The sequence below is a fragment of the Perna viridis genome, chromosome 5 (assembly GCF_037379345.1).
Source record: "Perna viridis isolate PV_CMFRI_1.1 ecotype Kerala chromosome 5, ASM3737934v1, whole genome shotgun sequence".
NCBI classification, from domain to species: Eukaryota; Metazoa; Mollusca; class Bivalvia; order Mytilida; family Mytilidae; genus Perna; species Perna viridis.
The window spans coordinates 21,582,735-21,608,230 of record NC_142449.1 but is presented as its reverse complement, the minus strand read 5'-3'; the positions used below and the strand labels follow the sequence as shown (position 1 = coordinate 21,608,230).

At 32.1% G+C, this 25,496-nt stretch overlaps 1 protein-coding gene across 18 annotated transcripts in view; it reads right to left on the bottom strand.

Moving 5' to 3' along the window:
- Window positions 1–25,496, bottom strand: part of LOC148616491 (uncharacterized) — a 140,087-nt gene that overhangs the window by 48,808 nt on the left and 65,783 nt on the right. For 8 of the 18 annotated variants that reach the window (XM_088583576.1, XM_088583578.1, XM_088583577.1 and 5 more), the window contains 9 exons: window positions 18,579–21,325; window positions 12,036–12,161; window positions 10,051–10,188; window positions 9,296–9,307; window positions 5,852–6,043; window positions 4,707–4,799; window positions 3,482–3,592; window positions 2,615–2,692; window positions 1,023–1,194 (listed from right to left, as the gene is read on the bottom strand). In XM_088583576.1, the coding sequence (XP_088439702.1) occupies window positions 1,023–1,194; window positions 2,615–2,692; window positions 3,482–3,592; window positions 4,707–4,799; window positions 5,852–6,043; window positions 9,296–9,307; window positions 10,051–10,188; window positions 12,036–12,161; window positions 18,579–21,325 (3,669 nt within the window). Of the gene's footprint in view, window positions 1–1,018; window positions 1,195–2,614; window positions 2,693–3,481; window positions 3,593–4,706; window positions 4,800–5,851; window positions 6,044–9,295; window positions 9,308–10,050; window positions 10,189–12,035; window positions 12,162–18,578; window positions 21,326–25,496 lie in introns of all 18 variants that reach the window. The other 10 variants (XM_088583582.1, XM_088583584.1, XM_088583587.1 and 7 more) reach the window with 7 other exon arrangements.

Below are 25,496 nucleotides of genomic sequence, written 5' to 3'. Positions count from 1 at the left end.
ACATTCACCATATCAAATATATTTATTTAATAAAACTCCAAACTTAAAATTTTGAATCTTGACAACTTTACCTGATACTGTGAAAGTACTATTATTCGTGGGGTACCAATTTTCATGGTTTTCATGGGTAGACCAAACCACAAAATTTGGTTCAGAACGAAAAGAAGATTCCCATCAATGTGTATCCTGAAAACCTCATTACCACGAATTCCAGAATCCATGAACTTGTGTTTCCTCCGTAATCCATGAATTAAAGTACTTTCACAGTATATAACACATAAAATATAACAAAATAATAAGAGAGAACCTAGAACTACAAAATACATCTGTGCAAAGAATAATTTTTTTACTCTCATAGAAAACTCAAAACCATGAAATAAGAAATTGATAAAACAACTACCTGTAAGTAGGAGAAAAAAGTTAATAATAAATTTAAAAAACAAAACAGTTATTAGTAAACAAAGTGCAAAAACAAAACTTCAGCTACAGTAATAGCCAAGAATTGTCTCTGCATACTACATTAGTAAACTCCTATGTCAAGCACTAGTACACTGATCATTCAGGTTTTAATTATTTTCTGAACATGCAAAAAGTGGGTTATCAAATGGATACAAATAGTCCATCAACTTTGTCTACTACTCGAAAATCATCCATGATTTTAATATTTAATCTTTATGCAGAATCATCTCCCAAATGTTTTACTAATTATTGTGCAAATGTTTATGGCTTCATCAAAAATTAATCATAAGCATTGTAAATTATGTTAACATAAGCTATTTTCAACATTTTAAAAACTGCAACAATATCTCTTTCATAGAAGCAGTGAGTAATTAGGTTTAAAACATAATACCAATTTTAAAAAAAAAAAAGTTGGATTGGTATCCTAACACAGACGGTACAGCTTTTTTGAAATTTTATAACAAGTAAATTTCCATGTAAAATGATTAAATAAAATACTGTTATGAGGGAGATAACTCTTGTCCAATCAAAGATAACCCAGTGTCAGTGTACGAACTACTTGCCTTGTTGCTCTAGGAAAAGTGTGTGATTTTTCTCGATCTCCAGCATTGTGGCAGATTTCTTTCTCTCACCTTTGGCAGAATTAGTTAACCAATGAGATACAGTAGTACTGTTAACTATAGAAGATTTCGGCGAGGAATTCTGGTTGATGTCTGAGAAACTGTCTGGTTTTTCCTGCAAGAATCATATGAAACATTGAAATACCATGGACTAATTTTTGTGTTATCAACACTTAAATGTAACCTTCATCATTTTTTAGACAATCATAAAGATGACAAGTAAGCGCTTAGACATTTTCAATAACATTTTCTTCCGAGATAGTACATGTACATGTCAAAGCTGTGGACAAATAGTATCACATGTACCAATATACATTTTCTTTCAAAAATTATTTGTAAGATCAAGCCATGATTAGACTTTTTATCATGTATTCATGATGATCCTAGAACTACAAACAAACATTCAATTCTTCATCTGTATTTATTAGGAGTTTAATCTATTGTACAAGTTCTTCCATTTTTCCATATCAAAACAGTAAACAAAGAATATGTATGTATACCGATAAACAGTTTGCAAAGTTTGTTTGATATTACACATTTTAAGTTATAGATTACACAGAGTATTATCACTGACAACATACAGTGAGAAGACAATGTTTATGTACCAGTCTTTTTAAGAATCATGCAAACTCTGTAAAATGTGATACACCTAAAAAGGCTTCATATTTTTATTTTTGTTATTAAGTTGCTTTATACATGTAGATCTATATGATGAAATGTATAATAATTCATTCCTATCCGTCTGCTCTTAGGAGATAATACACATGGAAAATCCAATAAATTCTATGTGTAATTTACATAGTTATCTCCCTTAATTTTTAATTCTACAGTACATTCTATATAAATTTTATCTCCTATGAACAAGGGTTATATGAAAAACTACATGTTACTTTCTGTTTGCTATGACATTTTTAACAAAATATCAAAAATGAGAATATGTAGGCTTTCACATTTGCATGATTCTTATGCGGAGTTCTACTTAACATGCTAAAAATGTTGAAAAAAAATAATATAATTTCACCATAATAAGAGATTCACATTTTCGATATGAATAAAAAGACTGTGCAAAGTTTGAATAATATTAGTAAAATGCTTTTTGAGTAACAGATTTAAAAGTAGGTACCCAGTCGGTGTGACAGATGGATGGACAGACAAACTGATTCAAGCAACTAGATCGGCTTTCACCATTGATGATATAGGTAAAAAAAAATACAAAATAAGAAGAAAAGCATGCAAAACCAAGAAAAAAAGCACTCTCTATTGTGAAATGGGGGAGTAAAAAAGCCAGAGTCAACAATTCTAATACTAAATAAAAAAACATATCATGCAATTATGAACTAAGTAAATCAAATAAAATTTGATTTGCTGCAATCTATTATGCTAGAAAACAAATATTCCCTAGATAAAAATTTAACTTATTTCTATATTTTTTTTAAGTACTTCAAACTTTGGTAAATCCTATTTCAACCTATTATTAGTATTGTATCCCATTTCAATTAGTTGTGAAGAGATTAAATTTTGTGCTCAAGCTATACCTCATCTGAAAAGTCATCTTCATCAGTTTTTGTCTGGGATTTTAGTTTCTTCTTTAATTCTATTAATTTTGTGCTTTCCTGGAAATAAAAGTCCGTAACTTCACACATAGAAAAATACAATATTAAATAGTAAATTATAATTCTTAAGTGGTTTCCAATCTTCAGGTGGGAGAATCATGTTTTTTTTTAAATTCTATGAGCAGATACCATTTGTTAATATGGAATAAACAGCATTGTGTCTTCAATGACGTCATTGCAGTTAATGTCAAGTGATCTTAATAGGGCAAGCTTAACGCTGACTTTGATGAAGACAAAATTAAAAACAAAAATGACATTTATTCAATTTATAAGTATGGTTAGTTTTTTAATAACATAAACATGTATTTGTTTCAAATTATTACTGAAAAATACCGCAAAAAATGAAAGACCTTAGGTGAACTGCTTTTTGTTTGAGGATAATTTGAGATTCAGTACAAGCATTATTGTCCAGAATGTCAATGGTGAATGTAATTGGTAGAAAATGAGTTCATAGTCACTATTGGCATTTTAATTGGCTAACAGGAAAAATTAGATTCTGTCAAACAGTTAGCACATTTCAAGTGCAAACTCAGACCAGTTTGCTGCCTTATCATCATCAGCTCATAAAATTAAAGGATTCAAGTATGAATTAAGATAAAATACCTTTTAATACTATAAAAAGCAAAACACAGTGTAATAAACACAAGAGAAAAACAAATATACCAAAACTAAAACTAAAATTAGGAAACAGGAATAAAAATTGGAAATCTCTAACAAATAAAGCAAAAAAGCAAAGTATAACAAAACACTGAATTAATAATTACATTGACATGGATCAGACAGACAGACCTTTCTGAGCTGTTCCACAAGCTGTAGTCGACTCTGTTCCAAAATTTCCAAGTCTTTCCTAACACCAGTTAACATCTCACTTTGTTGAGTGTCTATTTGTTTCAGTCGATTCTATCAAAATGTGAAAATTCATTATCAAGTATTTTGGTCATTTTTATAGATATCAATATAAAATCATTTTAAAGGGAAGCAACTCAAGATTAACATCAGCTTTATTGGTGGTACAATGTACAATTTTGCTTTGGTTAAGTGGCCAATGGACCATGCCAATTTGAAAAAAGTCTGTTTTGAAACCTAGACAGTGCAATCTGGCTTGTTTTTTTCCTGCTTGAAATGGAGGGGGGAGCTGTCAAATGTTTTTTTCCTTGATATGATTTTCTTTTTCAGAAGAAATGTTTGATTTTTCATTAATGTAAAGAGGACCTTATACAATTCAAGTAACTTGGGGCCAGTTGTTCAAAACTTTATCCCCTTGACAAATACTGTCCAAACATTAAGGTTGATACATGCAAAGAAATGTTTTCTAAAGTTATTAGAGCTGTCACTGACTTGTCTGCATGACAGAGGGATAAAAATTGTATTAAAAAAATATTACATTGTTGGAAAATATAATAATGTTGTCTTTGTATTTTCAAACTTGCTAAATATCCATAAGTGTAGTTATCAATAAAGTTTTTCCTCATGATTGTTTTTTTTTATCAGATATATTTAAGTTCTGAAAAAAATCTTGGTTAGAATTTGGATTTAACTACCACTCAAAATATGTCATCAATATTTACTTTTAGTAAATGCATAGCCAAGCAATTTATGGTTAGGAAATCAATACCTTCACTTAACCAAAAAATCCCGCAAACTTATGACAGTATGTGGAAGTTCTCTCCCATTAAGTCGATCATTTTGATTTATTCACTTCAACAAGTAAGTATAATGTTAGCTTAAGTACCTTTACATGAAACATAAAAAATCTGTCTATAAAAAAGACCATGCTAATTTTCATGAATTTATTTTTGTTTTATTTTAAATTTTATTGAAGTCCTGAAGTAAACTAATGTCTGTTATCTTTAAGAGCAATTCATTCTTCAGGAAAGCATTAGAGTGTTAACATAGCTAGATCCAAGGACTCCCCTTTTAGTTATTTACTCCCCTATACAGCTGTAAACATACTCTCTACTTACAAAGACCCCCTTTTTTGTTATTTACACCACCTCACCAGTTGAAGACATACCTCTCTACTTTTATATCTCTCTAACAGCTTATGTTGATCAGACATTAGTTTCTTCTGTAACTTTTCTTTTTCTTCTTCATACCTTGCCTCAGACTGAAATTAACATCAAGTTTTGTTTAGTGTTTATGTCACTGCATGGAATAGGAAAGATAAGGTAGTTGTCTCTGAATTCTACTATAAATTCCTTGGAGTTTTGGTTGAATTTCAGAGCACTATCCCTTTCTTGTTCTTATGTCCAACAAAATTCCTTGAAATCTTTAGTTTCTGTCTTGTGACCAATCAAATCTAACATAACTGGTTTATTTTTTATTTGCAATAAAAACACTTAGATGTATAAGTCTAGAAATTAAGTACCGGTATCTATAAAGAGGTATGTACAAATTGAAAAATTAAGAGCAAAATTTCTCACAAGATTTTAAATTTAAGTGCCTTAACCCTGGCATCCAAATATAAAGTTGCATGAATTGTCATGCTATTTATACCCCCATAGTATGGCAATCCAATAAAATAGGAAAACGATAGTGGGCAGCAACCAAAATTTTAATGTATGCCCGACCAATTTAAAGCTACATACCAAATTTGAAATCAATCCAACCACTGGGAATCAAAACAATTGTCACCAGACACAGAGGATAGGATGAAAAAGAAGATTCCGATAAACCACAACTTGTTGAGCAATAATTTTGGTTATTTTTAAGTTCTGCTACATTGATTACTCATTCTTTAGCAGATTTATGATAAATATATATCTCCAATGTGGTTTTCCTAAAGTACAGTAAAATCCCTGATTAAACCGAAAACCTGTCTTAACCAGACATATTCAGAATTCCCATTGTGTCAGTCCAAATGTATTTTGAACCTGGATGACCCAAACACCTGTCTAAGAGCAATTAAGGGAACCAAGGTTATAGCGGTAATCAAATGAATGTAATCCAGGGACAAAGACCAGACATGGAAAGCAGACATACACAACAATGAACATAAAGTAACTAAAATCATACATACAAAGTAACAAAAACAAATGAGCAACTCGGACTCCACTAAAAATTGGGAGCATGGACCAGGTGCACCGGTAGGATAAGCGACCAAATTCTACAGTCCAAAGAAGTTCAGTTTAGATATATTTCACTGTATTAAAACATTACCTCCAGTTGTTTGAATTCCAGATCATCAAAATCCTTCCGTTTCTGGTCAATTAATTCTTGCTCCCTATCGAACTGGTCCTTGATCTGATCTTGTTCATCCTGTTTACAACTGGAGAGTAACTGTTCAGTCTCAAAATGTTTCTTTTCTAGACTGAAAAGTTCTTCCTGTTTTCTATCCATTATCTCAATCTCCTTAAAAATAACAAAGTTCATATATTCAGCCAAAACAGTAAAAATACACTGGGAAAACAGATTTAACCTCACAATTTCAATATGAAATATACAAAATATAAAAAAATCTCTATCAATTCTTCAGCAAATCTAACCGTTTTTTCAATGATATATTTAACATTTTGTTCCATTAAGTAATGTATATAAATTTGAAGCAGTGGAGATGCCATAATAAATCTTCACATTTTCTTCAATATATTTCAAGCTTATGCTCACTCTCCACATTTAAATTTACAGTCCATATATCTCAAAAACACCTCATAACTTATTTTCATAATTAAGACAGAAAGCTTGAAGTGATTCTCTAGCAAGAGCATTTGAAAGCTCACTTTGAATGTATTTAACCCACTTTCATAAAATACTGGTATATGAAAATCTTTTAAGTATGCCATCAAATTTGAACATTTATTATAAAAGCTAGAAAACTTTTAGAATTCAGTGTTCAGGAATATGTAATAAATTTCACCATAAGAACTTTTACATTCAACTCATGTGGAGCTTTTAATTTCTAATCAAGGTTGGGATTTTTTAAAAATATACATCCCGTTATCAGCTTTTAATTCTTTGTTAAATTTATATCTAGCCTATCTGCTTGATAATCTGGGTAGCCAGAATCATCAAATAATCTCCACTGTTGCTGTCTATTCAAGTCCAACCATTTTTAATGGCCATCACAGGAGCATGGAAGTCAAGTAATGAGATCAATAGGATAAACAAGGAGGTCTTAAACCAATTTGATGTATTGTGGAAAAGGAAGTTTCAATGTTCCTGGAACCTACCGCAGCACTCAGGTTTAAATGATTTTCTAACATGGAATTTTAGTTGTTTATATTGTGATGATGTGAACCCTAACTGAAAAACAAGGATGTATCACTCCCTTACAAGTAAAAATCTATAAGTCAAAGTGTAGAGGGAAAAACGTGTGTACTCATAGTAAAATTACATAAAGAAGGGTCACATAAAAAATATAGTGATGCCAAGAAGCACAACTAACACTTACAGTAAGCTAGGGAAAGCCCTCTTAACAATAGTAAAAAAAACACAATTTCAAATGGCTGCTGGAATTCTTCCACTTTCTACAACATTTCCTATTTTTTTAAGGATGCATGCACTTCATGTACAAAAATCAATATACCAGGGGTATACAGAATGAAAATAACAATGTCATTATTGGTTATTTTCTAAAATGTTACACAGATACATATTACATGCATTGATTAACATTTTTCAATGCATTAATTACATAAAAAATATCATTAATCATACCAGATTTGACACTCTAAAACATTATTTGATTACATGCAATAAATAAATCACTTTCCTCATTAGTTATCTTGTTAATATTTTCTTTCACATTTTCACTTTAAATAGACCAAAAAAAACTACAGTTTACCGGTAAATGAAAGACAAAACTTCCTGTTGGTTTACACTAGGGGCCAATCCCAGAGAACCTAATACTGTATGTAGGATTATACTGTAGGTCTCATACCATTCGAAATAAAATCATTTTCTGAGAAAACGTTTTGAACTGTTTAGCACTTAAAATATCCTATCATGTAAGAAAAGGATTCAAAGTATATTTTATATCAAGGTTACTAAAAATGTGTTAACAAGTCAACAATATTTGTTACTTTCATGGATTTATTATAATCTTTTTGGGAAGGTGCTAATTTTTTTTATGTTAACTTTAATTTCAAGTTCTCTTCCTCACAAGCAGAATGGACAAACTAATAAAATACTACCTGTATGTTTAAATTACATAATAAAATGCACAAAATGCCTCATGCAAAGTTTTATGGGGACCCAGGAGAATGACAGAGGAATTCACAGAAAGTAGTACTAGTAAAACTGATAGTATATAGGTCATATCACACTATTTCAACCAATCTCCTCCCCAGACCTATAACAAATTCATGTTTCTCTATGTACCACTCCCCATTGCTCATTGCAAATCTGTGAAGCTGTTTCCAGTGCACTGTACTAATTTGCATAAAGGGGTGGAGTTAAATACGGAGTGTGACAGAGGTGTACAGCTTTGAGATAGGGAATATACCCTTTGTGCAGGAGATTGTATTTCAATTGACCTCAGGACACAAAAACTGAATTAGACTTGGTAGATTTTTAAAACTTTCAGTTTAAGATACTTATAGTCATGACAACCACTGATATACTCTGACCAACGTCACTCAATATACAGGTACAGAAAAATTCAGATGAAGAAAAGGATTCACATCTAGCACCCAAAGCTTCCATAAATATACAATAACTTTGGAATTTTTATATACTCTGACTAGTGTCCATCAATTTAAAGGTACAGAAAAGGTCAGGTGAAGAAAAGGATTCATATCTAGCACTCCAAGCTTCCATAAATATACCATAACTTTGGATTTTATTTTATTATTTTTTTTTTTTCTCACAAAGTTGCTACACACTGCCATAGGTTTCCTGCTGAATTAAAAAAAGTAATGCATGTAAGTCCCATAACTCTCATAAAATTATTCAAATCAAAAAAATGATGATAATAAGATAATGATCAACTTCATGTACGCAAACCAAAATCCAATCAATTATCTCAGAGTTGTGTCTAAAAATACCTGTAAAAGGATGAACCCATTGCATTGCACTATTGTGAGTCATATCTTTATGAAAGACTCAAAAATCTATAACATTATCAAAAAGTCAGTATAAAGAATCCATAACTTAACAACCACTGACTCAGGTCAATGTAAAATATTCATAACTTGTATATATTAAAATCACCATAAAGAATCATTCAAAAGCTATGAATTTTAATACCATTGAGACACAGGGTATCATGTACGGATGTTCTTGGTATTTATGAAAATGTTCATATTATCATCAACAACAATATCAATGGTATAAAGATATGCATTCATATAAAGACATCCCCTCATATCACCGACATCTTACACACAAGATAACTGAAAACTGACACCACTCATCAAACAGTGGAGAATTTTTTCCATATATTTATGATTCAGATTTTAACAGATAGATACAGCGGTGAATACGATACTGGAATGATATTTTAGTTGTGAAACATAAACATATTTTAAAAACCTAAATATAGACATACTGGATTTACTGGCAAGCAGTCATGACAAAAATGGAGCATGCACATGTAAGTGCAGCCGGGTTCACGACAAAAATAGAACATGCACATGTAGGTGCAGCACGTAACAATATACTAACCAACAGTATTGCCTGCATTAATGAAAAAAATTTAGAGTAATTTTAATAAAAATAAAGAGTACATTTTCCTGGGTTATTTTGTCTCTACGTGTATCCCTAATATTTTATTTTAAAAAACAGACCCCTCGTTGGTTCTTTTTTCAGCAGGATCATGAAACTTTATGTAATGGAAGTTATTTAATATTTTTTTAAAATTCTAAATCAATTATATGATCAAGTACTAATCAAAAACCAATGATTTTTTGTTAATTGATAATTTTTATGAGTATAATCTACTTTTAATTGATAATCCTAATTTTTTAACAGGTCATAATGTGAACTACCACCAAAAACACCCATTGGTCATCTTGAAATATATAGATCTTTTGATGTACAGACACTAAAAAGGTCTTGAAACTTCAATATACCATAATATTTTATTTTTAATTATACCCATAGACTACCCAGTACAATGGCAAAAATAGTTTACATTCATGTGAATCAAGACTCACCTGAAATTCATATGAATTTAACATGAAATATTATGTGTTTTCACATGGAAATTGGTTAACAAGATTTTCATGAAAGTCTCACATGAACTTCATGTGAAGACTCAATTCGCATCAGTTTAATGTGAAGGTTCAATTCACATAAATTTCATGTGAAGACCATCACAAAATTTGTTTGTTTGCCTGTTTAGTGGAATAGTTTGGAGAAAGATTTATAAAAATTTCTCATATGCCATCAGTAACTAACATAGCTTGAATCTTGTATACCTTTTCTCGTTCTTTTGCTGATTTCTCTATGAGTTCTGCTTGTTGGATTTTAAGTGTGTTGATCCTTTCTTGCTCCTGTTGTAATTCTTCCATCTCAGTTTTGTGTTCCCCTTCCAGTAATGCTCGTTCCATTTCCAACTACAACAGCCCAAACATTTATATTATACCAACTACATTGCAGAAAACTTTCATCTACTTATGTAGCACTCCAGCTAAGAATCATGCAAAATGTGATTCATGGGTAAAAAGCCTACATATTTTTATTTTTGATATTTTGTCTGAATTGCCATAGTAAACAGAAATTAACATTCAGTTTTTCATATAATCTGTGTTCTTAGGAGATAAAAATTATATAGAATGCATTGTAGATTTCAAAATTAAGGGAGATAACTCTGTAAATGACGCTCAAATACAATAGAATCTACTGGATTTTCATTGTTTATTATCTCCCAAGAGCAGGCAGATTTGAATGAATAATTACACATTTCATAATATTGACCCATAAAACAACTTAATTACAAAAATAAAAATATGCAGCCTTTTTTAGGGTGTATCACATTTTTTTTTCAGATTTTGCATGATTCTTACAAAGACAGCTACTTAATCATTATGTTAAATTCAAAAGTTACCATTTGTTGATTATTTCTGTTGTTATTTTTTACTGTGTGTACTTTTAGTTTCTTTGTATTGTATGACTTGGTCTTAATCTACTTTTAATTTAATATTCCTGATACTGTTTTGTTGTAGGATTCCCTATTGTTTGTACCATTGGTAATGCTGGTTTTTTGCATACACAGCCAAAAATTCTACAAATACGAATCATATGTTTGCAACATATGAAAATCATATGAAACAAGTGTGATAAGATAATCATATGTTTTTTCCCAAACATATGATTACCATTTATTTACTTGCCAAAATTACCATAGCATTTGGGAATCACATCATTTGACTATCATTAGTAAATTATCAAAAGATTACCATGTGATTATCATATGAATTGAGCACCATATGTGGCACATTTCGATGTGTAGTAGTAGAATATTTTCATACACTTATTGTACCAGTATATTCCAATTTCAAAACCATGCTTTTATTTTGAACAAGCTATTTTGTTTGTACTTATAAAAGTGAAGTACATGCACATAATGTATAAAAAAATGTTCCTTATTGATGTGTGTATCTTTTCTATACTTGCACACATGTATAAATATGTATTGTGTAGAGTACATTTTCAGTACATGTATATTATATGCCAGGGACTAGAAAAAAATCAAGACATTCAGACTTAAAACAAAACATGGAGATTAAAAACCATTTTATGAAAATCCTAAAGAATATCTTATTAAAATTTTGTCCCTTCAGAGCCAAAACATCAACTCATGTATATTCATCTATGTTCAGGTCAGGATTGCCGGTCCTGTTAATGAGTGTGACTCCATTATCATAGGAAAACTACATGCAATTTGGACATCAATGAACATAGGCAGCCACTCCAGTAAATAAGAGGTTTATGTGTGAGCAAGATATAACCAATACACATTTAAATCTTTAATGCTGGAGATCTATACTAAACTTCAAATTATTCACATGAAGGGATCAAAAGTCCCACAAAACAGACATTGATCCAGATAGAGACAGCAGAAAAACATATGCCCAACCCATAAAGAAGGACCAAGGATAAAAATTCCTTTCACTGGTGGAAAGTCTTGGACTTGTGCAAGTTTCAAATCAAAGGATCACTTGAGTAAAACCAAAAGTCCTCAAAAAGGTGACAATGAAAAGGGCTAAAAGTCCAGAAACTACAATGGTCCTTGGTCAGAAATTGAATGTCCTGGACCTCAGTCCACCAATAATTTAAAAACCTGAAGGCTCAGAAGAAATCTATATAAACTGTAATATAATAGACACAAATACCATTAATCCATCTTGTTAAAATAGCCTGTCTTTCTATCGATTTTATTATTGTCTATAAATTCACAAACCTCTCTAAGAGCTTCATTTTCCTGAGTTTCGATATCAACAATCTGTTGTTTAAGAGAAGCTATATTCTTCACTAGCTCTGCTTTTGTCTGCTTCAATTTGTCCAACTGTTGACTGTTATTTGAATCCTGAAAATAAAGGAAGATGTGTTTAGCACTGGTCAAATTTATGTTACAATTTAAGTTAAAATGAGAAAGATGGCCCAAATTATAATCAGAGCTTGGTTACTATGATATAAATGTAAAAGTTCTTAATACCTATTTACAATAATATAACAAATATCCATAATCACATTCTATGAGTAATGTTTGTTGATCGATAATGAGTTAAATACATGTATTTTGTATGTATGGTTGAGTAAACAGATCCCTTTATTAGCAGTACTATGTTGACTGTTAAGTAGCACTCCACATAAAAAGCATACAAGGTTGGAAAGCCTACATATTTTTATTTTTGATATTTTGTTTAAAATGTCATAGTAAAGAGAAAGTAACATGTGATTTTTCATATAATCTATGTTCATAGGTGATAAAAATTATATAGAATGTTCTGTAGACTTCAAAATTAAAGGAGATAACTTTGTAAATGACACTAAAATACATTAGAAACTATTGAATTTTCTGTGTGGATTATCTCCTTAGAGCAGACAGATTGGAATGAATAATTACACACTACATCATATAGACCTATAAAGCAACTTAATAACAAAAATAAAAATGTGTAGCCTTTTTTAGGTGTATCACATTTTACATAATTTGCATGATTCTTAAAATGACTACTTCAGTAAGTACATTAATGCACTTTCCAAAACATTTTTATATTTTAGTTTGGTCTGTTATCATTGAAAACAAAAGCTATGGTCAAATGTCACAATGGTGGCAAAATAATATCACAATGTCACAACTGAGGCCTAATGCCACAACCATTGCCAAATGTCATGTCACAACCTTGGTAACTTGTCAAAACTTTGGTCAAATATCACAATAATGGTCAAATGTCACAATGGTGGCCAAATGTCACAACCTTATCCAATTGACACAACTGTGTCAAAATGTCACAACTCTAGCCAATTGTCACAACTACGTCCAAATGACTATGTAGAGATGATGGTTACTGTTTTCCTACACTAACACCATCAGTGTTTGTTTATAATGTTTTCATGCTTTATCATAAACTAGAACAAATTCAAACTTTAAGAGGAAAGATAAAATTAATGAAACAAAACTTACAGTTTTCAGGAGGAAACATGATGTGAATGTAAAAGCTACTTTCCCCATTCTTCCCATTTTCACAGTATTTACACTAAATCTATGTTGAAAACTCCCATCATATAGGCACAGACCATAACACACAGAAATCAATGTCACTTAGTCATTAAAAACCTGACGAGAAGATGACAGTTCATGAATAGTTGGAGAATATTACAAGTTTTATAGCTGTTTTTCTTGAGATGTTTTAACATGTATATGTGACTTCCCATTTATGAAAGATAAATATTTATGTACTCAAGTAGATTTTACTGCTTATAGAAGTAAACGTAAATGGTAATGAGATATTTCCTGTTTAACTGCTGAAAATGTCCAGGGTACTTTGTATTTTTACATTTCCTGTTTAAAAGGAGAACTGTTCTCAGTTACTGATGTAAATGTGACACCAGTACAATGGAATCTGTATGAACCAAGGCATTTTGTAACAGAAGAGAGGGGGGTGTATTTTGATACATGTATGTCCTATTTTTGAGGAGTGTTCTCAGTTACTGCTGCAAATGTGTCGCTAATACAGTGGAAAATGTTTACACCAAGGTACATTTTTGCATAGGATAGAGGAGGGGTTGGTGGAGGGAGTTTTTTTTTAATTTTCTGTTTTAGAGGAGTTTTCTTCTGTGACATCTATATTGTGGAATCTCTAAACCAGTCACTCTGTGGCCCTGAATATTACACTTTTAGAAATCAAATGTCATTAAACTTGAAAGGTGAATCAGACTAGCTACCTTGTACTAAAAATTACAACACAGCATTGAAGGGATGTTACAGCCCCCTTGTTGCATTCAAAGTACCTTTTTATCAGGGCAACATAAAGTGATTGAATGTGACAAGTATTGATAAATCAACCAGCTGATTGATCAAAGTCTTTCTTTGGATAGAGACAGATGTGAAGTGATTGAAATGTTCATATGAGACATAAATCTTACTCCTACAACAATAAAAACAAATCTTCAAGACAAAACAACCTGTAAACCACCTACCACTTTGTAGTACATTTAGTTTATGTTCATTTGTCAATATTTCACCAGTAAATTTTAATGTGGAGTAGATTCAGACTTGGAACCCTTTTATTACTTGATTAATTATTGTCTAACATCCTATGGCAGATATTTTATGACTGTTGAACCACCTGGTCTCAGTCTAGTATTCTTTGCCCCATAGGCTTCTATAGTATACCTTAAATTTTCATGATTTTTAAAAAAATAGGCAAGGAGTTTTAATCTAACTCTTGACCATGTTTTTCAATTAAGGAAATGTCAAAAATAATTTTTAGGTCCATTTTAGAAAAAAAAGGCACAAATTTTGGTACACCAGGACAGGTCAAACTAAAAATAGACTTTTCTACTTTCACTTTTATTTTGAGTTCATAAAATAGACCCCTTTTCTGAAGCATTATTTTTCATGAAAATACTGTTTTTTCTCAAAAACAAATTTTTTGTGTCATAGATTAATATTTACCCTGTACTTGTGATGAAAAATGAAACAAAAACAGGAAAAGGCAAAAAGGAAGCGCACTATATTTTTTAGCCAACCTGTTTAGACATACACCCGCTCAGGAATATGTAATACAAGACTGATACCACCTGTACAGATTCTAGTACTAGTGGAACCTTTATCATACTAGCTAACAGAAGTAACAGTCTGCAGTAAGGTATGTCATCCAACTTGGACAGGTTATTCTGACTCCAAGCCAACCATTCATCACTCTATTCCCCATATACTGTGTGCCAGTTGGAAAACCAGTGACTATCATTTCAATTTTTAAGAATACAAGTAGGCAGCTCTGAATGGTGTGTCAAAATTTCATGGATATTGATTACTTTTCACGAATTTCAATTTTACCCAGTATCATCTTTAAATGAAAATCCAGAATCAGGTGTTTGGGTAAAACAAAGTTCATACAGCCATGAAAAGAACGAAAATACTACTGTCTTAGAAACCCCTCCATTGCTGCATAAGTTATTAAGCATGCAGGAACTTGCTTTGGCATCACAAGCAATTATACTTGTGCATTGATAAAATATAGGCAAAAGTAAACTCCATGCTACAAATGGCAACATCAGGGTCAGAACAAAACAAATTGGAAACCAAAGAGAATGGCATCCCAAGGCCACCCATTGGTCTTCAATGATGATGAGGAAACCCTCACACAAGCAGGGCAGGCTGCAGCTGACCCCAAAGTATCATTATACACAGGTATAGTGAATGAATTGCAAAACAAGACATGCAGAGGCCAGAAATGTTTGACTTGAGACAGACTCAAAAAATGTGGCAGGGTTACCAGTAAAATACTTTGGTGTGACCACAACTCTCCCTCTTTAAAATCTGGCCACAGTGGAAAAAATTTTACACAATTAAACACACCTCAAAAAATCAGTTTAAAAAGGTATGAATCCCTTATTATAAGGGAAATAAAGAAACTGAGAATAAATTACACAAATGTACAAACCAACGACTACTAGCAGTTAACTGACATAGCAGCTCCAGACCAGTTTAACCCTAGAAATAGTTATGTCCCTATCATATGTAAAATCAATCCCAATTCTTCCCATGTAGGGCTGAGAACCATGGAACATCATAAGTCATACAATAAGGACACAACCCATGTCATTCCAAAAACTGCTTTTAAATATAGTGTTTTAATTTCTGTGTAAACACCCTATGACAGAATCAACACTATTAACAAAAATGCTATCCTTAATGATTTGACAATGATATCATAATAATATCCCTTATGAATGAGGCTATTCAACAATTTAGTTAACTTATTGGGTGAGTATCAAACTTTCTGTGCTTTGTGTAGAATATGATTGTAAAACAAAGGGTGAGAGATACCTGCATGCATTAATCCTTTACAAGTACATTAGTATTTGAGAATTAGTTCCTTGTATCAGTTAAAAATTTTGTGAATGTTTTTACGAGCTTGTTGTAATAATTTCTCTGTACTATAAAGATTAATTTTGTTAAAATCAAAAACACTGTTACAAATATGAGCAAATCAAACCAATTGTGATATGAAAACACCATATGATGGTGACAAGGAGACATCACCATCTAAAACATGTAGTTGACAATTGGGAATGAAAAATCATCCCTTTTATTGTAAATTTTAGTACATGTATTAAGTTTACCATTATCAATATGAATACTATGATCAAGAAATGGAATTCTTTCTTATCAATATTCCTTTTTTTCAAAGACAATTCTACAGGATATATATCTTCATTATAAATATTGAAGTCATCTTTGTTTAGAGCCAAAATATTGTCCAAATATCTAAAGGCATGCATTGTTGTATTAGATATATCCGGTATGTACAGCAATCCCACAAAACAGAAATTGATTGGACAGCAACATATTGGATGCTGACTTATTGAAAGTAAAGTCAAAATGTTACCAGGTATTGGTTTATTGACATTGTTGTCAATCTCCAAAGTGTTTAACTTGAATATCAAAGTCTTTTTTCTGCTATTATTGAAATCAAATATGAGTCTTTTTGACTTTGCTTAAAATGCCAAAAACGCTCCAAAGAATGCACCATTTTAGCACCTTGATATTAATTTTGTTTCAATAGGATAGGCATGTATGTGACGTGAATTTAATAGACAAAAAGTTGTGTAGGTAGGACATAAATAGATACAAGCTAGCACTCAGTGGTGGTTCCAGAGAATCCAAAAAGGGGGGCCTGTTACTGTGATTTCTAGGGGTTTTTTTTCTGTAAAATGAACCAAATTTTTAGAACATAAAGGGGCACTGAATTCCTGAACCCCATCCCTGGATCCACCTAAAGTACTTGGAAAACCCTTATAGCATTGAAGTCTAGAGCATCCTTTATATAATTGTATAAAGTACTACAAGGGTAACAAAGTGAAGTATTCAGTAGAAGTATTTAAACTGACAACTAAGACCACAGCAGAGGACAGAACTCATTGAAAGTCTGGTAATAGTGAGTCTTAATTTTGGATGTCCCATATCAACCAATGAACAGTAATAGGTAAGAGAGTATGATGTTCCAAACAACAGTCTAACATGACAGTCAGCAACATCGGATCATGACAAAATAAGGACCTTTACTAAAGACAAACTTTGACATCCTACCAAACAAGTCAATCAAAATAGAAATCTAGATGACTGAACTTATAACCCACTTCAAAGAAGAAAAAGAGTTTACAAGCTGTCAACAAAACAAATCAAAATATTTCAAACAAGTCAATTAATATAAATACATGCATTTTCAGGGAACTAGCAGTTTGTACTGGGTATGACTACTAGTAGTTCATGAAGGAAAGGCTGTCATTTGTAAGAAATATTAATGTATTATTTTAAGACTTCTCTTAACATTTGTAAAATACCTACCATGAAGGCAAGAAGTTATAAATAAGATGTAATCCTTTAGGAGAATCGGCCATTAAAAGATAAACCAAATTTGATAATAATTTAACACAGGTACATACAGGTAAAATATGTTGACGGATCAACGCAACTTGAACCTGTTAAAAAACATAAATAAATACACCAGACAAATTAAAGTGGTGTACAAGGATGACCTGATCGCTAACTTTTTACAAAAGATCAAGGTTTTTACACAATTATAATGACTTTATCACGGTTTCTCATTTGATTGGGCTTTTCCTTTGATGTCAAACGGGGTCATAGTTTTCGGAAGTCAGTCTTACATTATGTCATAAACCCATACAAGTCACTCCTTCTTGGTATTTAAACTGTCATAATACAACTATTATCTTTTAAAGAATTCTTAAGTTCTTGAATTTTTTCCAAAAATTTTAAAAATAGAAAATGAAAATTGCAACCATGAAAAATAGTACAAAATTAGTAATAAAAAATCCTGAGGAAAAAACAATTAGTGTAACTTAAATCTTCACCTTATGCATGTACATGTACTTGTGAATTCATGTACATTCAAGTGGCCAAACCTCAAGTATAAAGGTACTTGGTTAGGATATTTTAAGTGGTAATCAATTCTCTGGTTTTTTTTTTTTGTTTACAGCTTACATTTTCTGATGGTAGTTTTCTTTTTCAGTTCAAGTTTTCAAGACAGGTTATAAAATTTCAACAGTTCCTGTGTGAAATTCTCCAAATTTATTACTGAGAATTTACATGTACCAAATAATGTTTTCACATGACTTAACTATCAATATAATCAGTACTTTTGTAATTTTGTCATATGGAGTGAAAAAATTTTATCATTGCAAAAATAAGTCAGTAACAATAGTAAGAACCACAATAATTTCTGACTTGATAGTAATTAGTATAACTTACCCGCTTTTGACTGCTGTTAGAAGAATCAGACCTAATTCTCTCCCTTGGTTTAGACAGTATGGGTTCATTATTGACTGGTGTAATTCTCCCATCAGATTTCCTGCTACCCAAGGATCCAGATGACAACCTGGAACCTGAAACTGTTTGGTCCTTCTCAGTTGGCACACTGCCGTTAGGAACAACTCGACATTGAAGGTTTTCATAAATCCCATGAGTCTGATTGGTTAGATAATCATTACTCTGGTTTAATTCAACAGAACTAAATGAATTTTGATCACTTGGTCCATTAAATGCAACTCCATTTAGTGTTGGAATAAATTCATCCAGTGAATTTAAAGCACTTTTTATTGTCTCTGTAGGAGAAAGTACTGGGTCTCTGGGTTTATTATCAATTTTGAAATTTCGTCTTGAGACTTGAGGGCTTCTACTCCCCATGCGAGGTGACAGTTTGGGGCTTTGTAGTGGGGAACATGTACCTCCCAAAGAATTTTCCTTGTTACGGTTCATATCTGGTCTACGTTTAATAGTACCAGTATCTTCAGAGTTAGTGCCACTCGTCGACTCCTCTTCTGAATTTGAGGAATTTGAACTACATCTCCTCACTTGTGTACTGAACGGAAAATCCTTGTGAGAATTACTGGGGGACGATAACATAGTAAGTGAACCATTTGTTTTTATTTTTGTCATAGAGCCTCTGTATTCGGATTTCTCTTTTCTGTCTAGAGAATGTACCTCCTTCGTAAAATCAACAAAACTAGGTAGCTGATTGGGTCTCTGAACTTGTGAAACTTTGAATGAATTATCATCATATCTTGGTGACATACATTCTGATCCTAAATCCACATTTTCTGGGCCATTTATTCTGTTGGTCATTGGCAGTACCTGAGTGTTGTTTATAGAAGAGTTGTTCCCCTTGTTTTGTGCAATACCATCACTATAGCAGTCCATTGAAGAAAATGCATTTGAAACATTCTCTACAGCAGATGAAAGTTTTGTGGAGTCGGTAATTGATGGAATATTATTTTCATAATCAGGAAGAGATAGTCTTTTATTAGAATTTTCTGCAAAATATTTCTGTGTACTGACTATTTCACCTGAATTACTTCCAGAATTACATCCCACGGGAGGTATCCCACTTGTGTTCATGGTGACAGAATAACTAAGAGAAGATGACGGCTGATTGGTCCACTGTTTTGACATAGTGACAGGATAACTCACCATATCACCACTAGTTGAAGTCACTGAAGAGTCAAAAGTTTTGTTCACCATTACAGGTTTTGGGGACACAGGAGGAGGTGTCCCTTTAGAAGGAGCAACTGAAGTATTACCACAAGGTGAATATGGTCCATTCATCATAGGAGAATTCACATTCTCAACGGTTTTTGAATACTGAGTTTTGCTATCTGTAGGAACTTGTCCAGGAGCAATCTGCTTTTCTGTTGAACCATACGATGTAGAATAGGAGACAGCATTGGACTGGCTGAAGCTAGGAGAATATGTATTTAAATTTGTATTATTTGAAGCTGGTATACCCCCTGAATAAGAAAAACTGTCTTTTACTGGCACTGAAACACCTTGTCCATCAGAAACCTTATGGTTGGTATCAAGAAATTTTTGCATTGACCAGGCAGTAGTATGAGGTTTTGGACTATGAGAGTCTTTACAAACACTCTCCTCTGCTATTTGTTTTTCATATTCAGCACACATACTCAAAATTTCTTCCAATCTTTGTTTTTCTATTTTCTCTTGTTCTTGTTCCTTTTTCCTTTCTGCGACCATTTCCTTATGCTTTATTGATAAGTCTTGTTGGCTTGCAGTCAACTCATCGAAATTAAAATCCATTCCATCGAAAGTATTCCGATTACTTTCACTTCTACTATCACATCCAGCCAAGAAATCTCCATTAATAATACTTTCTGCTAAAAGTTCAGCATTGGTTGCCATTCTCACTTTAGAAGTGGCAGATTCTGTAAAGTTAATGGGCTTCTTCTCTTTAACTGATTTAGGTGTGACAGCAATACTGTTCTGTGGGGATTTAGATTTAGGTGAATTTCCCTTGCTACTACTTGGACTCATATGAGTAGGTTTGGGGGAGTCTGAATTCCATGACAGTGTCACTCCACTGTTGCTACTGACACTTGTCAGTGAGCTAGAACTTGTACTACCTGTACTTGGAACACGTTCAGGGGTAGATTTTCCACAAAGAATACTCGCAGGAACTCTTGTGGTAACAGTCTCACGAGTAAACACCTTTTCACCGGTATGTGGTGATGCCCCTGAAGAGCTGTTCTGTCTCTTTAAAGTATTGTTCCCAAGAGATCCATTATTTGGTGTATCTGGGGGCATCACTCTTACTGGTGATTTAACAGTTGGAGATGTGGCTTTATTATGCGAAATGAGTTCAAATTTTGACACTTTGTTAAGAAATTCTGTGTCATCAGTACCATCAGCTATAGAAGTTTTCGGAGAATGTACTTTTGGCACATTTTCATAAAAAGAATGTTTTGGAGATTTCTCTGTGAATGAATGCTTCGGTGATTTATCGGAATATGAATTATGAGGTGACTGATTACTGAAGGATTGATTTGGAGACTTGTTTATGTAAGAATGTGAGGGAGATGAACATGAACTTTTTGGAGAACGATCCATAAATCCATGTCTCTGTTTATCTGATCCAGAAGATCTCCTTTGTACATTGGCTGCAGCATCAGATATGACCTTCATGTACTCAGGATTCACATCAAGATCTGTAAAAAAAGGAAAATGTTTTCAATGGTGTACATTTTGCAATTAAATTAAAAAGAAATAATACATAAATCATACATAAGAGCAGATGCCAAATAATAAGTAGAATATTAGAAGACGAGAATTCACTATTGTCATATTAGAGTTACCTCTCTTTGTACAATTCACTAACTATATTTACATTACAGCCAATCTACCTAACCTAGTGACACAAATTTCCCATGGATCTATTTAAACATGTTTTATTTTCAATTTCAAGATCCCTTTGACCTCCCAGGCATAAGTTATGGCTATTAAAACCAAATTATCCCATTAACTTTTAACTGGTAACAATAGCTCTGTTCATACCATTTGAGTTGACATTGTAAAAAATGTAAAACTTTTTTTTTGAATGTATACATTTACACTGATGAATGTTGTTGACCTTAAAATGCTATGCAATTTTTTGCATTGTATTGACCTGTCAAACACATTCTATCATAATGATATATGTTAAATGACTATTAGATGATCATCCTGTTAAATATCAGGTTTTATTGGAAAACTTTACAAGAGCCATATTTTCTCCTCTACTGTGAAAGCAATGTTTATTAACAGAAATTTAAGCAACAAAGCTTGACTTTGATTATTGTTTAATTTCTCTAGTAATTTTTTGTTTGTACCAGCTTCTGCAATTCTCAGTTACAAGCATGGCTTTACTAAAAAAAATTGCTGAACAAAATCATATTATTGACACTTTTAGTTTCAGTTTAGAGGTTCAAAGAAGTTCAAAGTTCCACACAGGACAGTAAAACTGTTAGATAGTATGTTAAAGAAAAATGGAAAATAGAAAAGATAGAAGATGAAAGGAAGACAGGGGATTAATTCTAGAAAAATTAATTACTCCATAGAAAATATTCATCACTAGATAAGGCAAAAAAAATAATTATATGTGTTTCCTGTAACCCTACCTAACCTAGCTTTTTATGACTACCCTAAACATTGTATGACCATTTTGGCTCAACCATTGTTGAAGTCTAAACTATTTCCTCAATAACTCAATGTAAAATGTCTTTGAAAAATAAAATAATTTGCATACCACCCTACCATTTTTTTCTTGCTTTTGTAGCAGGAAACAAGACTATTTTTTCTTTGGCCTAACAGTACATACAAAGTACCTTGATAGAAAGAACAGAAGGAAGCAAAAACATATAAGACATGTTGACCAACAAAATATCTTTGGTACAAATCAGAGATTAGTGTGAAATACCCCTCAAGGTACCTCTAAATGTATTTTAATGTGGTTTTGATTGGTCAGATGGTGACAATTTACACACAATTTATTTGCAATAAACCTGGACATCCCCTATTTATCTCAATCCAAATAAAGATGACCACTAATTATAGAGTAAACCACATGAAAGGGAACAACCTTACCCAACCATGAAAAAAACAACTATAACAGGTCATCTTTAACATGTTGACTGTTGCTACTGACAAGAGGGGATGTAGGGACCAAGTAACAAGGTGATCTTTCCCTTGATGGAAATGATCTAACATTTAAAATTAAACAGACAAGAACAATATGATTATGGTGACTAAATATCTGACTGATTGATTATTGTTCAACATTGTATAGTGAATTTTCATGCATTCCAGGATGAGAAAATTTTACCAATCGAACAGACCCTGCTTTGTACCAGTCAAACACATTGAGCCGTATTTTTATTGCACTAGATCACAGAGACAACAGCCCACCGGTGGGCATGCCACCCAAATCAGACACATTATTCTGATTCTAGCCAACTAGTCATTAGTCTATCCTCTTAAATATCATGTGCTTGGCAAAGAAGCAGTGACTACCACTTTGAAAGATTTTGATGTGACATGGCCAGGTATCCAACCCTTGACCTTCTGCAGTCGAGAAGTGGGCTCAGTATCTGATACTGTCATGTAACTGAAACAGGGTTTTCTCCTGACATATCTTCTGTTGTTTTTTAAATTGATAAGGCCAAAAAAATATATATTTGTGTTTATGATACCTGACCGACCCTATTTTCCAACGCTGACCTTAAACATTTTTATTGGCAAATTTGGCGGAAAATGAAAAATCAGGAAATTTTGCTCCATCGGTATCCTGTTTTTTTTTTATTACCAATTCAAACAAATATGTCAACCTCTGAGTCTGTGTTCCATGCCTAGTCAAGTGTCTAGTCTCTAACTTTCAAAGAATGCACCAATCGAAAGGAAAAGATGAGTGCAATAGCCCCAATCAGTGACAATACAAAGTTTGTGGATATATTTCGACCTACCGACCCTATTTTTTCCAGCAGGGTACAGTAAACACACATACATTTTATTTTGGCCTAATACATATTCAGAGGTCAAGCTAAATCTTATATATTTCTTGTGAAATTCACCCTTTGTTTCCTTTAAAGATATAACTGATATTAGTAAAAAAAAAACAGAAAAAAATGCAAATTTGAAAAAAAAGATAAGTAATAATTCTGGGAAATAAGCATGGTTTTAAAAGGTTTCCTAGTACATGCACATAATTCTATTTTTAGCCATAGAATACTACAAACAAAAGCACCAAAGAGCCAACTACTCCTTTCAATGGAACCTAGAGGACCATTTGACTATGTAAAAATAATATTCAACTGACCTTTAAAACTCAGCAATACCATGGTTTTTCATTTCAAACAATGCATCTACTATCAAATATCAAATACAGAGATCATATATAACCTAAGATTCTGATTCCAATAATTTCTGCATTTGCAAAGTAACATCACAAAGTAAAGTGATTGCACATCATATAAGCCTCTTTACCAACTAACAGCTGATCACCTCAATCTGACATTGTTGGCCAAGACAGCTGATCAATTTGTCCAGAATTAATTACTCCAATGTATGAAAGTGATGGACACTTTGTTTTGACAGATAACACCTTCAATCTGATGTATATTATTGAGATCCATAAAGAAAATAAGCTCCTTTCACTTTTGATGTCTTTGTTTCTGTTTCAATCAATCAGTTCACAATTGTGTCCATATCATTTTCCCAGAAAGGACTGCAATTGCTGTATAACTGAACATTAAAAACTAAGTTGGAGTTCTCCAGAGTTCATGAAAATTTAAATTGCATTTTAATCTTTTACTATAACATACTGTCAAGCAACTTATTTTGGCGAGCCATTTATTTTTGGCTAATTTTGCAAGCAAGAAAACAATCATGAACTAAAATAGTGTCAAATAAGTCCTCACGTTATTGTATATACGTTATTGTATATACGTTAAACTGCGGTTTAGTAGAGAAAATTGATAGATGTGCAATTAAACTAATATCCTTAAACATGAAAATAAGTATCAGGGAAAAATAAATTACACAAGGTTCAGAAATCATAATAATGAATTCATGCATAAATTTCTGAATTTACATTCTATGAATATTTTAGAGAAATATGTTTTTAAGATATAATCACTACCTAAAATTACCAAAAAAATGTTCCCTACCATAATAATAATTCATAAATTTACATTGTTTATATCATTAACCCAACAGTGCCTCAGATTTCCAACTTTTCAAATGCATAAAGTGATCATAACTTTCATCTGCCCAACATGTTCTTTTCATTAAAACTACAAAGTAACTGGATATCAGAAGCTCATCAATTTTGTACAGATTTAATGCTTCAGATAATTTTTTAACAAAAACCTGAAGGAAAGATACATATCTACCTATCTATCATGTGCTCCTGAACTTTCTACTTGACCCACAAAACTTATGCCTGGATTAACATGCCAAAAAAAAATTCCTGACACTTCACTCGGGTCATACCCAGGTAAGGTATTATTTTTGTTTTGTTTAAGAAGCTGTGGGTATCTACCAATACATAGAAAACTGTCCATAGTCAGTGTGCTTGTATCTACCTAGCATTTTGTGGAGCTTTTTGTTAAATCATAGGTAACTAATTGTAGTATAATAATAACATCATAGGCTGTTGCTCATAATGAAGGATTCCGAATTTTTTCAGATGAAAAGGCTAAAAGATCATTCTGAGTAAGATAAATTATGTCCTAAATGGTATTCATAATGCAAGATGTGTTTTTCTGTTAAAAATTACACTGATTATGACTTGTTGTTTTTCTTGTCATCCTGTATATTTTAAATAGCTGTAACAATAAAATCAAG